Source organism: Mytilus trossulus, chromosome 10 (assembly GCF_036588685.1).
Source record: "Mytilus trossulus isolate FHL-02 chromosome 10, PNRI_Mtr1.1.1.hap1, whole genome shotgun sequence".
In the NCBI taxonomy this organism is placed as follows: Eukaryota; Metazoa; Mollusca; class Bivalvia; order Mytilida; family Mytilidae; genus Mytilus; species Mytilus trossulus.
In genome coordinates this window covers 42,882,700-42,897,324 of record NC_086382.1, presented here as the reverse complement: position 1 = coordinate 42,897,324, position 14,625 = coordinate 42,882,700, and the positions used below count along the sequence as shown (strand labels likewise).

General features: G+C 31.3%; 2 protein-coding genes across 2 annotated transcripts in view; one reads left to right on the top strand and one right to left on the bottom strand.

Moving 5' to 3' along the window:
• LOC134687392 (nucleolar pre-ribosomal-associated protein 1-like) overlaps positions 1-14,625 on the top strand; it is a 64,102-nt gene that overhangs the window by 21,335 nt on the left and 28,142 nt on the right. The window contains exons 17-20 of the mRNA XM_063547649.1: positions 1,428-1,579; positions 8,869-9,069; positions 9,490-10,516; positions 10,874-11,011. Coding sequence (XP_063403719.1) covers positions 1,428-1,579; positions 8,869-9,069; positions 9,490-10,516; positions 10,874-11,011 — 1,518 coding nt within the window. The remainder of the gene's footprint in view (positions 1-1,427; positions 1,580-8,868; positions 9,070-9,489; positions 10,517-10,873; positions 11,012-14,625) is intronic.
• Positions 3,895-7,400, bottom strand: LOC134687393 (toll-like receptor 4). Its single transcript, XM_063547650.1, has 2 exons — positions 7,338-7,400; positions 3,895-6,913 (listed from the first exon to the last, which is right to left on the bottom strand). The coding sequence occupies exon 2, from the start codon at positions 6,903-6,905 to the stop codon at positions 4,746-4,748; it is 2,160 nt and encodes a 719-aa protein (XP_063403720.1). The 5' UTR covers positions 6,906-6,913; positions 7,338-7,400; the 3' UTR covers positions 3,895-4,745.

The window sequence follows — 14,625 nt, the reverse complement described above, 5'->3', positions numbered from 1 at the left end:
TGTTCAGCAAAGTAAAACCTACAAATAAGTCAACATGACCAAAATTGTCAGTCAACCCCTGAAGGAGTTATTGCCCTTTATAGTCAATTTTATAACAAATTTTCGTCAGTTTTTGTAACTTGTACAAAAATCTTCTTCTCTGAAACTACATGGCCAAATTAAACCAAACTTGGCCATAATTATCATTGTGGTATATATTTAAAAAAATGTGTCCGATGACACCGCCTTCCAAACAAAATGGCCGACATGGCTAAAATTAGAACATAGTGGTAAAATGCAGTTTTTGATTAATATCTTTAAAACTAAGACATTTAGGGCAAATCTTTCAAGATTTAAATGTCAATCAGAATAAGATCTATCCCCTCGCAAATTTTCAGATGAATCTGACAACTCGTTGTTGGGTTGCTGCCCTAAAATTGGTAATTTTAAGGAAATTTTTCAGTTTTTGGTTATTATCTTGAATACTATTATAGATAGAGATAAACTGTAAACAGCAATTCTGTTCAGCAAAGTAAGATCTACAAATAAGTCAAACATGATAAAAATTGTAAGAATACCCCTTAAGGAGTTATTGTCCTTTATAGTCAATTTTGAACAACTTTTTGTCTTTTTTGTAACTTGAAATCTTCTTTTCTAAAACTATGGGCCATATTAAACCAAATGTGGCCACAATCATTACTATGGTATCTATTTAAAAAGAGTGTCTAATGACCCCACCTACTAACCAAGATGATCGACACCAGTAAATACAGTAACAGGTGAGCGACGCAGGCTCTTGAGAGCCTCTAGTTTTAGAAAACCACTGAATGGAATGAAACCAAACATGGCATGCATGTTCCTTATGCGGTGCTGAACAAGTGTTGTTACTTTGTAGCTGATCTGTCATCCAAGATGGCCACCAGCAAGGGACTTAGTTTAACATAGCACCCTATGGGAAATGCATTCAAATGACTTCTTTTAGAGAACCAATGAATGGAATGAAACCAAACATGGCATGAATGTTCCTTATGAGGTGTTGACCAAGTGTTGTTACTTTGTAGCTGATCCGTCATCCAAGATGGCCGCCAGTGGGGGACTTTTGAATGAAATTAAACATAGCCTGAATGTTCCTTTCCTTATGAGGTTGTGTTGTCACTTTTAGCCAAATTTTATATTTTTTTATATGAGTTTTAAAAAACCCAAGTAGAATCAGGTGAGCGATACAGGCTCTTGAGATCCTCTAGTTTAAGTTACTCCCAGAACAAATTTTGAAAAGAGAACACCTTCTTCTGGTGGACATGTTATAAAGTACACCTTCTTTTTTTCTTAAACACAGGTGTTATAATATAACAAGTTCTATGACAAAGTAAATATAATTGAAATTCATCTAATTGTTTATACAAAATTTGAAAAGTGCATTGAAGATCAATTTCATTTTTTCATTACAGTCACAACAAATTATATCTCCAGCTTACTTATTGACTTGTTGCACTGTCAGCTGAATCCATTACCACTGGTTTCCCTTCAACTGTCTCATGAAGATGTCACTATTGATAAAACTGTCGTGTTATATTTCAAGTCATTTATAAACCAAGGAAAGGTAAGGAAATAATATATAGGTCAGCTATACCCACTACAAAAGTCAAAAGTCTGAAAAGACCAGTTTTTGTCTGAATTTGCATGAATTTTTACTCGACATTCTTAATGTGTATGAATAATTTTTAAAATTTCTTGACATAGTATTAATTTGTCTAATAAGGTTCTTGATTTTACTCGACAAGTGTCTTGACAGTATGAACATTGTCTTAAAATTTTCTCGACACTTCCTGTGTCATCTGATAGGAGTCTGGAATAGTCTTGACCAATACTTGACTGTCTTAAATTTGTCTTGACATATTCTTGACAGTCTTAATAATATCTGAATATGTCTTGACATATTCTTGACATTCTTAATAATGTCTGAATATGTCTCGACACATTCTTGACAATCTTAAATATGTCTTGACACTATCTCAACAGTATAAATTTAGCCTGAAATGTGAACAGACTTATTCTGCACTGTTTATGGCATTCTATTGCTGGAATTATATATACTACTTTTTATTATGGCTAAACAAAACTAATCAGAATCAAGGATTAATTTGTTATATTAAGATACCCATTTGTACACCTAAGTTGGAATACCCTGAATAATCCCCCATGTAGTTTAATTTTGATTTATTTTTATTAAACGTTTAATTAATTGTTTTCACTTGGAATATAAGTCGAAGTAACTGACAAACAGCATTTAAATTTTTGCCATTTTGCAAACTGCAAGTCAAATATGCTTTACTAAAAAAAAGGTGTCTTGAAGGCAGTTTTACAATATGATCATGTACGTGTCTCTTTTTGACCCCACAATTCATGTTTTGGGTTTGTGTGGCTAACAAAGGGGGAGGGGGCTTTCTTGTAGTCAAAGAATTCGTTCTCATCTTGATTCAAAAACCTTATTCATTTTTCAGAACAACCCAAAAAAGCTCTTATTCAAATTTGAGTGTTGAATTTTATCCTTTTTTATCACAATTCTTGTTATAACTCCTTCCTGAAAAGGATTTTTTTAGAGCTATATTATGCATGTCTGCTTGAGATCCATTTCATAAGACCAATGATTTCTATGATTTAAAACACAATTCAAAATGTTCAGAATATGTCAAGCCATACTGAAAAAAAATAAGAATGTCGAGAATATGTTGAAAAATTTCAAGACAGTATTCAAATGTCAAGAATATGTCAAGAAATTTTAAGACCATGTTCAGAATGTCAAGAATATGAGTAAATTTCATACAAATTTGATATAAATGAGAATGTCAAGAAAAATTAAGACATAAGTCATACTTTTGGAGAATGTCAAGTAAAAGTTCATGCAAATCAAGATAAAAACTAGTCTTTTTCTATAGAAATCATTGATGGGACCAATTATGAATACTTTTTTTTTAATTACTCCTGGAGTAGATAATACTTTTCTTTTAATCTTTGGCATGGTCAACTGATAAGTTGTATGGCTGTTTACAGGTAAATCAGTAATTTCTATTTGACAGTTGCGATTATTCTGGGGTGTGGAATACCTTAATTTAATGGGGAACATCCTGTTCATGAGTAATACTTACTATGTTTTCCAACAGATGACATTACACAAATTTTTCTTCTGTTAAATGAATGATTTTTTTATCATCATAATTTGCTATTTATATAAACTACATTTTTGTACAATAATTATTTATCATATTAACTTTGAATATTATGAATGTTGAATGAAATATGTCTACAGTATGATTAATTTTAATCATTTAATTAATAGAAATTTTAGGAATCAAAATTTGTATTTTTTTTTTAAACCCACATTGAAAGTATTTTATACATTAGATTTCATACCATATTTGCATTTGTAAAAATATTTAGATACCAAAATGTTTAATTATTTTACATGCCTCACTTTCATATTTGTTGTCAGAAGTGTAACTTAAAACAACAGGATATAATGTACAAAGAAATAAAGATTAAAGTTATATTATGATTATTGGTCATGATTTGGTAAACTCAGAACTGTGAAGTAAATTTAAAACACAATTCAAAATGTTCGGAATATGTCAAGCCATACTGAAAAAAATAAGAATGTCGAGAATATGTCGAAAAATTTCAAGACAGTATTCAAATGTCAAGAATATATATGTCAAGAAATTTTAAGACCATGTTCAGAATGTCAAGAATAAGTCGAGTAAATTTCATACAAATTTGATATAAATGAGAATTTGTCAAGAAAAATTAAGACATAAGTCATACTTTTGGAGAATGTCAAGTAAAAGTTCATGCAAATCAAGACAAAAACTAGTCTTTTCAGACTTTTTGACTTTTGTAGTGACCCTGTGATGATTTTTCAGATTCATCACTCATTTTCCTGTTTGCCGAACACTTACATCATTTCAAACATGACATCCAAGTTTTCACATTCATCTCTTAACAACTGCCTGTTAGCAGTCAAGTATCTGAGACACACACACTGTTTCACTTGTTTTTTTATTCCCCACCTAGGGGCACAATGTTTTTTGGACTGTTTGTAAGTTCTTTTGTCTGTTTGTCTGTCCATCTGTTTGTCTGTCTTTCCAGCTTCAGGTTTATGTTTTTGGTCCAGAAAGTTATTGGTATCTAGTATTGTTTACCTGAATTAAAATGTGAATATTGACCATGATGCATATATTATAATCAAATAGAAAAATGTACTGTAAATTCAAAAATTATTGCATGGATTTAGTATTGTGCTTGTTGGAAAACTGGACAAAAATGTTAGTTTAATTATTGCAATTTCAGAAAAATCTGCAAACAGATATATGTGTCCGATATCAGAATGTGAGTTCTTTATATTGCGGTACTCACCCATTTGCATTATTCACATTATTAAAAATCTCACAATAATTTCTGAATTTACATTTTTTTACACAAAATAAAATGTTTGTCAAATAGAAAAAAAATAATGTATTACACAAACTAGAAAAAAAGAATTAATCTCTGCCTCTTTCCTAAATACATATAAATGTCTTTGGTTATTAAATTTTTGTTTTTACTTCCTTTAAAGTCGCTCGTTTTATGATTTTGTTTATTTCCTCATATTATAAAAGTGGATGGATTTCTCTGTTATTTTGTAACTTTTGTTTCCTTGTATTTATCCTTTGCTCTCTTGAATTTGATAATAAATCACAATAATAAGAATCACAGTCTGTTGCTGGAATGAATCAGATACGAAGCGCTTCTTTGATTTTTCCCCAGAAAATTTTATTACCATACTCATCATTTGGGTATTCGATGTAGGTTTGTGTCTGCATAATTTCATGTAATACCAAAGGTATATCTTCTGGCAATAGTTTCTCATAGAATATAAGAAAGAGAACATTTTTACCGTCCCTTGAATGAATACTTTCCATTCGTGCCATGTTAAATTCAAACATGCAGTAATGAGATTCTAAAAAAGCTTTGGAAATGACACAGATTGTCTTTCGGCTGTTTTGTATAGCATTGATAATGTTGTCTGCAATGTCTTCGCCAGGGGTGAAATCTCGCTGATGTAGACACAGTTTTAGATTTCCATCTTCTTCCAGATTTTGAATGCAGTCATTTATAACAAAGTTTCGGTCATTGTCTGAATATGAAACAAACGCATCATAATGATATTCACCCAAATCTTTGTTAAAGTTCAACTTTGACGTAAATTTAAATTTAGCTCTGTAGTACATATATCGAAGTTTTTGTCTCTTTCTATAGACAATAACTGTAAGTAATACTCCTAAAAAGCTAATAATAGCAAATGACATGATACCGATTGTAACCATGTTGAAAAATCTTGTGCAGTCTGCATGTAGATGATTAATCTTTTCTTCAAATGAATACGATACTACTTTGCTTCCATTTACAGTAATGCACTTGTATTGAGGGAAATTGATCAAATGTTTTTGGTTTCGCAGCATCCATTTTAAGAATCGTAGTCTGTTGCAAGTACATTGAAAAAGGTTGTTGCTGAGGTCAATTTTTGCATTGCTGCTTTTTATAAAAGCGTTGTCTATGTTCAACATTGATAAATCATCCAAAAATGTTATTGAATTGTTTGTAAGATTTAAAATCTTTAATTGTTTAATAAAAGAAAAATCAAAATGGACATTAGTCAAAAAATTAAAACTTAGATCAATAAATTTGAGGTATGGTTGTTGATTAAATATTGCTGAATTTAGTTTATAAATAGAATTGCTTGACAAACTTATATATTCAAGTATACTGTCCTTTGTAAGCATATAGGTATTCTCTGCAAGATAATTTCCAAGATTATTTTTTTCTAAGTTAAGATATTTAACATATGTTAAGTTTAGAGATATCTGACGGAAAGAATTCCCGCTGAAATCAAGTTTCTGAAGACTAGTTGGCACTGGTACATTTTCTGCTTTTAGAAAAACTATTCCAGGGTTATTTGCAAGCGTCAATTCACGAATAGGTGACTTGTGCAGTATTAGTGCATCATTGATTACTTTATAATTGAAAGTAGTATTCCCTACAAAGGTATAACTTATTATCAAAATTTCAATGGTTGACTGTGACACTGCCAATATCAGATTATTTAGCTCAGTCTCTTTGGAAAAGCAATACCTTTGACTTAAATGAAAAACTTTAAGTTGATGTAATATAGAAAATGCGTTAGTAGAATTGGGCATCACCTCATAACAATTGGTGAAATATAATTTTGTTAAATTTTGTGTGTATTTGAATGTGTTGTTTTCCAAAACAATATAGCAATTTTCTAAACTGAGCCAATGCAAATTCTGTAAAAAGGAATATCCTTTTCCTAGAATTTCTTTATTTTTCGTATCGAAAATATCAATATCTAGTTCTAATTTTTCCAACTTTGTTAAATCTGAAATTGTTTTATCTGGAAGAATAAAGGGTTCAGTTTGATGACCATAATCTTCATTGTTTTGAATGCTAAGATGTGTTAGGGATTGAAGAGACCCGAAGCTTCCTGGTGGGAATTGCCTTGTATTGTAACCCAGATTATTATCGTTCATTTGAAGTCGACGTAGGTTCTTTAGTCCAGTAAATGTCTGTTGATTGATAGAATGTAATTCGTTAAAAGATAGATCCAGCAAAATAAGGTTGGTTAAATGTTGAAATATATTATTTGGTATTTCACTGATGTAATTGTGGCATAGATTTAGGTATACAGTGTTGTTAGGTATTAAGTCTGGAATCTTTGGCAAGTTTTTACGTGAACAGTCAATGTAGAGCTCTCTTTTTTCATAAAATGAAGTGCAGTCTGATTGCATATCAGGGTTTCTATTTTTGGCTTCAGTTATATTCAAACAGTAAAAATAAATAAGCACTGTCAACATGAATATTAAGATTGATTCCATTATATGTCCTGAAAATAAAAAGTTTAAAGATCTGTAATTAAAAGAATTGATTGATGTTCTTGAAAATTCATTGGAAGTGAAAGAAAGTGGTGAATGATATTTTCAGCAACAACCTCTTCTTTTTGGTTGTTTTAAATGTCCTTATGTATCCACAGGGACTTACAAAGTCCAAATGAAAATAAGTTGCAAGTATCATGAGTACGGAAAACAAATTTTGTTTAGTTTGCTTGAGTCTGAGATAGGGAAATACCCTACAGGGCATGACAGTTACTCCTCCTTGATTGCAGATTTTTATTATACAAATGTATTATCAAACTAACTTTTTTTTGTTAAGTTATTCAATCTAGTTAAAACATTTGTTCTTCAATATTTTATAATTTAAACCATGTAAATCTGCAAAATTAGTGAATACAAGAAAAAGTATATTCTTACCTTATAGTAACAATATTTGTTTTTAAATATTTGCAATAAAAACTAATTGCGATGTATAATTTGTTTAGGTGAGAATAGAAATAAGGATTGCATAAGTTATTGGAAAGTGAAGTTGAAGGCACATGGTTCAAGGACCATTATCCTGTTATTAATAATTATTTTGAGATTTAAGGAAATATTCTTTTCAAAATAATTTTTGACCTATAAATAAGTCATCTTAATTTGTTTTTCTCACTTTTGATTCATAGACATTTTTTTTAAATCTAGATCCTAATACATACTTTAAATTCTGTAGTTTATGTATGAAATAAAATCAATTTGTTTTTTTCTGTTCCAATTTGGATACAAGAAAATCAATTACTAAAAAGGATAAAAAAATGTTTAAAGGAGGAAAGGATAAATGAAAAATAAATGGTAACAATAATAAAACTATAGCAAAAAGAGTTATAAGAAACCCATTGAATGTAATTACAGCTATTTTCATAATGCATGTAGTTTGAAGGTTTGGTTAACTTGCTTGCTCTTTTTGTATAAACATAAGCTCAAGCATTATTATTAAGGTTTACATCTGCAAACAATATAAACAGGCATAGTTAAACCAATATATATTTTATTTAAATTTGATTTAATGTTATCCCAATTGCAATTGTACAATATTATACAGATAAATTATGTTAAGGAGGGGTAATTGGGAAAAATACCAGTCGAGAGAATGTTAAATTTTGCGAGCCATAAGATCCCTCAAGAACATGCTATATCTGTTTAATTACATTGAATGTTAATGTTCAAAATTGCATTGATGATTGTGATGTTACAAGCCTTCAGTCAGATAGAGTATTTTTTTGGCAAATACCAAGACAGAGAGTGTAAAAAAGGCATATCCTTTTTGCAAATAACCCGGCTGCGTTAAAAATTAATGTATTCATTTGAAAACAGTAAATTGGTGAAAAATAAACTGGCTATCAACCAATCAAACCCAGGATTCTTACATAAGGTATATTTAACAAACAAAGCAAGCAAGCTAAGCCCCAAAAAAATATATGTCTGTTTCCTGCTGCCAAGGCAAATAAATAAGGGTCGGTAGGTCGGGATTTTTTTTTATAAAGTTTTGCACTTCCTGTCAGATTTGCAGTCGGATAAAATGTCATGTTTGGTTAGGGTCCTGTACCCCAAAATGATAAAATCCCTTTAAAGAAGCTTTAATTGAATAATTCTCCCAGTGCCGACATTTTTAAAACCTTATTTGTAGCACAATTGTGCTGGGAGCAGCCATTTTATTTTTTGGGCATAGTAAAATACAGATCTGGATCGGACCGGAAACGATTTTTTTCCAGATTTGAATAGAAAGATATTGGGTCGGGGGCTTTGAGTCGGGGTCGGTTGGGAAACAGACATATATTTTTTTTTTGCCCCAAAGGCCTACTCTACATGCATGCATTAGGAAATTAGAACTAAATTAAAGCAATAGAAACTCCTTCTCATAAACAAAGCAGTATAATTATTTCTATTAACTGAAATTTATTCATTGTAGGCACAGAAGTTACCAAAGCAGCTTAGTGTTGTCCCATTGAGTATGGTGTCCATTTCATTGGCTAATATTTACATAGCAGGGAAAACAACCAATCAGCAAACAGTATTATCCACTATGTCATCTGTGGCTGCAGAAGATGTTTCCATAGTCACCAAACAGTTAATGTTGTACACCAGTCATTTGTTAAAAGCTGGTGCAAAGGTAGTATGTTTTATGAATTTTCAACATGCCCTTTTGTGATGTATATATATATTTAATTTCCCTCTAAAGCAAGAGCAGGGTTCTAGAAAAAGTTACCCTACATTTTGTTGTAACTGATGGTTAAATGATACAAACTCCTGTTAAATCAAGGATTTGTATACAAATCCTTGGTTAAATCAAAGAACCAAAACTCCTGCTAAATCAAAGAACAAAAACTCCTGCTAAATCAAAGAACCAAACAAGTGTTTATTATATAGGTATATGGTGTTACTTATTTACAAAATTTATTGTATAACTATAAATTAAGAAATTATTAATATTGCTTTCATTTTTCTTGTTGTTGATGAATAGTTTTAAACACAAATGTTAGATTAATTATAGCTTAAAAATTCAGAATTAACAAATATTCTTTTCATTTAGGATGACATCTCTAGATTTAAGATGGTTAAATTCTTCTTCAAATGTCTGGAAGAAATAGTGAAATTATATTCAGATAAAATGGAGAAACAAGAACCCATGGATACCAATCAAAATGAGTCATCTGATCAGAAAGAGGAGAGTGATACGACTAGTCAAAATATGGAAGATGGCTCTGACAAAGATATTACTTGCAGTAGGGAATTCCAACAGTTGTCAGTATTAGACAATACTAATGAAGACATTTTGAAAGATATGGTAATAACAGTTCTAAGACATCCTACCATTCTGAACTGGTTCCTGTTTGTCAAGAATGAGACTGGTTCCAGTGTTACCACAGACACAGTCAATATGTTGATGACTCCTCAGTCACAATTAGTTACTACATGTACATGCAGTTTTTTAAAGCTTCTGGAAGAAAAGGATGTTAAAAATCTTGATCATTGTTTTGTTGAATATGTCAGTAAACTTCAAACATTGCTTTGTGGTATACAAAATGTGGAAATGAGTAAATTGTCAAGTATTATAAAGGATGTGCAAGACAGTTTACCAATTCTAACAAAGACTTTGCCAATCCAGAAAAATAGGAGTCTGTTAGAAACAATCTTGAAAATTCCGAGCAGTTTTCTAATAAATGATGACCAACTTACAAATCTTAGTTATGTAGCTATTGAGCTGTTTCAGAAGCTAATGAAAGATACAGGTGATAGACTGTTGAAGCTACATAGTCACGGCACCAAAAGCTTATTTGATTTACTTCTGAAAACTTCAGATGAGAAATTGATGGCGTGTTGTGATGCAGTACTGCAACGACAACCTCACTTATCAATGGGATTGGAAAAAATTGTTTTAGACAGTTTAATCAAGTCCAACAGCATTACCATGGCAGAAAACCTTATCCTTCATAATCATTTGATAGCTGATTACTTCAGAGAAAGCTTGCAGAAAGGAAAATATGATGAACATTTACAGAAAATGACTTACATTGTTTTGTTATTTGTGAGGAAGGTTGGAAACCAGCCAAACTTAGGTAATTTATTTTGAAATTTTCTAAACTGTATATCAAGGAATCAAAAAATAAATAAAAGTCAACCAGACAGTCTGTTACTAATTGATAAATAAAATTTAAAAGGCAAAGTTAATATTGGCGATTCATTCAATGTCAATGTCCTGTTTATTATGCATATACATGTACAAATAAAAGCTATACTACAAATTAATTAACCTCTGCCAAATGCAAAAGTTTAACTATTATTAAGTTTTTTCTAATCACATTAGTGCTCATGAAAATTTAAATTCAGTGCTGAAAATTTATCAGAATTTGTTTTTTTTTAAGACAAGAAAATAAACAATTTTTTTTCTAAATTCATTTTATCTTTATTTATAGATGGAGATAAGAAAGCTTTGCTGAAAGTTGTATGTAAAAAGTACAAACTTTTAATGGACAATGTTTACAGTATGAGTGGTAACCAAGGAGATAGTTTGGTAGAGCTGATTATCTCCCTTGTCAACAGTGGAGTACTTGGTGAGTTTTGGAAATATGCAGAATAGTGGTCAAACTATCACCTGCACCTTATATGGTTGTCTAGATACTTTGTGTCAATGAATCTTTTACAGAATGTTAAGTATTTATAGGTATTTCACAATCCCTTTTTGGAAAATGACGCAGTCATTGTTCCATTACTGCCGACCTGAACTTCATAACATTTCTCTGCCTACCGCGCTTGGTTTTCGTATTTACTATTTTCCATATTACCTGGAATCTGCTTGTGTAATCATTATGCATGATCATTGTGTAGTTATCAGCCAGGAACCAGTTTACACTCGGTTTCATAATTTACTATACAAACAAACTGGTTCCTGCTTGTATTCCACTACACTCAAACAAAGTGTTGTAGTTTGATGGGAACCGTTCCCAGTTTAGAATTTGTAAACTACAAAACGTAATCGGTTATTGTTCATTCCGTTTTGGTGTTTCATACCGACTTATATGGTTTGAATTAGCTTAAGACCATTCAAACATTAATGTGATAGGTGTATTTGAGACTGTTTTACAAAAGGATGGAACTGTTTTACTTTCAAAGTCGTACTATTATGATATCTGTCATGTACGGATTTCCACTATCACCGGTTAATTTCTTCTTTTACACGTGCTTTTGAAACTTCCTGTTTAAACATCGCAGGTTTCAAAATTGTTATTTGAGTGAATTAAACTTATTTTAACAATCATGAAGCGTTCCAGAATCATTTTTAAGCAGTTTCTTCTTCTCTTTGATGATGGAAAATAGGTTTTCTCAAGAAAATACCGCAAATGATCGCAGAGGAATTGAAACGTACAAGTCAAGTCGGCACCTGATTAAATTGGCATCTAGTCAAATCGGCACCTATTTGACGTCAATTCGGCATCCAATAATATTTGTTATAATATTTTCTATTCAATTAATTAATAACTGTTACCAAGTACATAGTGAATATGTTGTTGTGTATTAAGGTAAATAAGGAAACCAAAGTGAATATATTGTTGTGTATAAAGAGGCGTATGACATTTGCGCTGATTTTGAAAATTTTCATTCTTTCATTTGCGCCGATTTCATTTTTTCATTTGCGCCGATTTTTTATTTGCTCCTAATTAGATTTACAGGTAAATTTATACTTGTACATGCACCATTGGTAAAATTTGGTTCTAAATCTTTTCCATTTATGTTTAAGATAATTTTGATTCATATTTTTCTGCAACTTCATTGTAACATGATCAGACATATTGCACACTGAAACGAGCCGAAGAGACATTTCTTTAATCATCAAGGGCCATACATATCGGATGATAAGTGTCCTGAAATATAACAACATATCTTACTTATGTTCTATAAAACTGTGTAAAGCCAGAGTCACTACGGATTTTATTGTCAAAACACAGATCGAGCATAAACATGTGGCAGATGTCCGAAAGACAGAGGCTAAAGAACTACGGTTACGGTCAGGGAAAATGTCTGGAGATGTATCTTATAGGCCTTCTTCCACCTCCCCACTGTGAGCAAGGGACAACAGTTATATACATGTTATGATTGACAATTCATAAATTTGTACAAGTGGCTAATGGAAGAGGTCTATAATGTTAAATGAAAAATAACATAACTTGGATGGAGAGTTCTCTCATTGGCACTCATATCACATCGTCTTATATCTTTTCACCTGTAATTTACCTGTAAAAAAATAGGCGCAAATGAAAGAAAATATCGGCGCAAATGAAAGAAAAAATCGGCGCAAATGAAGTGCAGATCGGCGCAAATGCAAAACGCCGGTATAAAGGTAAACAACGAAGCCCTTACCCAACTGTTGTTTTAACAATTAGACAATTATTAAAATAAAATGGAAAACTATGAGTCCCTTTCAATAAATCAAACTTTCATGCCAAATAATTAGCAAATTTAAGCTGTTATTTTCAGTAAAGTTTAAACAGCATTAAACCAACAATCCTGTAAAATGCTCAACTGGTTAAAATAATGCATAAAAATATTCAATATCTCATGTACAAATGATGTATAAGTCCAAATAATTATGACGTCTGGCAAAGATTTTTTTTTTCTGGGCGTACCAGAAAAAAATTAACATAGCCTTGCGGTCATAGGAAGGTGTCCCAGAATAAAATTAAAAAAGCCTTGCCAGACGTAATAATTATTTGGACTTCTCATATATATATATCAACTCTTTTTGCTTTATAAATACTGAAAAAAATTCTGGCAACCCCTTTCTTATTTTTACTCTTTTTGCTTAAAATACTGTTAAAAATATATATTTAACATGGGTGACGAATTGACTATATCAGGTGTCGATTTAACCAGGTGCTGATTTGTCCAGGTGCCAATTTAACCAGGTGCAGGTTTGACTAGAATTCTTTGACAAATGTTTGAAATTACCTGAGTTTCATTAGACCTTTGATAACAGTAACAAACAAATTATTTACTTAATATTTTGTGTGAGAAGGGGGTTCAGACTGTGGTATCAGGTCTGTTCGTGCCCAATTCACTTTCACACCCTACATGATCGCAGCTCGCACGTTCGCACCCAAGGTCCGTTCGGACTCTACTCATTCGCGCCCAATTTTAATTCAAATTCAAGTTGAATAATTGGAAAATCATGATTGTTGTTTTAAATTGCTTTGGTGTAAATACTGAATGTATTTATAGCTTGGTATGAGTAAAACATTGAAGATTTTAAAGGAAAAACACAAAAGATAATTGTTTTTAACAGCTTGGTCCCTTTGATCTGAAACAAGGAAGCAATAAAATATAGGAACCAAAATATAGCAATCCACTATTATAACCAAAACATGATAAAATTTATTCAACACACAGAAAAAAACATAGTCAGAATCTCACTTCATTTTGAAACAAGTCAATGAAACAAAGTTATAGCAATACACTAACCAAAACATGATTAAGAGTTATTCAACACAAAATAAAACGTTGAAAAAATACCACTCTATTTAGAAAGGATTATTAATATTTTTAACAATACCCTATCCAAAACATGATTAAGATTTATTCAACACTTTATTTTTGAGACAATGACAACAGTTATACTTATAAGAAAACACTTGCTTACAGAGTTATTAAACACAAAACCAATTAAGATTGGGTGCGAACATGTAGGGTGTGAAAGTGAAAGGGGGCGAACATGAGTGGGCGCAAACGTGAATGGGCGCGAACAGACCCGGATTCAGACTACTGTAAATTCAGAAATTATTGCGTGCATTTATTATTGCGATTTTGTCATTTCAGACTTAAATGCGATTTTAATTTTTACGATTTTGAGAAGTATCCTATTAAATTCATATAAACTATTTCCTAATGCGAGTTTAAATTATTGCGTTTACAACTCAGTCGCATTTTTCGCAATAATAAAAACCTCGCAATAATTTCTGAATTTACAGTATGTATACCAGTGAGAAATGGGAGGGATACGTTTGCGCCAAAAATGCGTCCTTTTGCGCAACAACTTTTTTTTCTCTAATGCTACGTTTGCGCCACCTGTTTTAAAATAACATGGTATCATTTGCGCCAAAAATAAAAAATTACTTCCCTACACCTTTATTCGGACTTGGAACCGGCAGTTTACACTGCAAATGTTTCCTTTTTA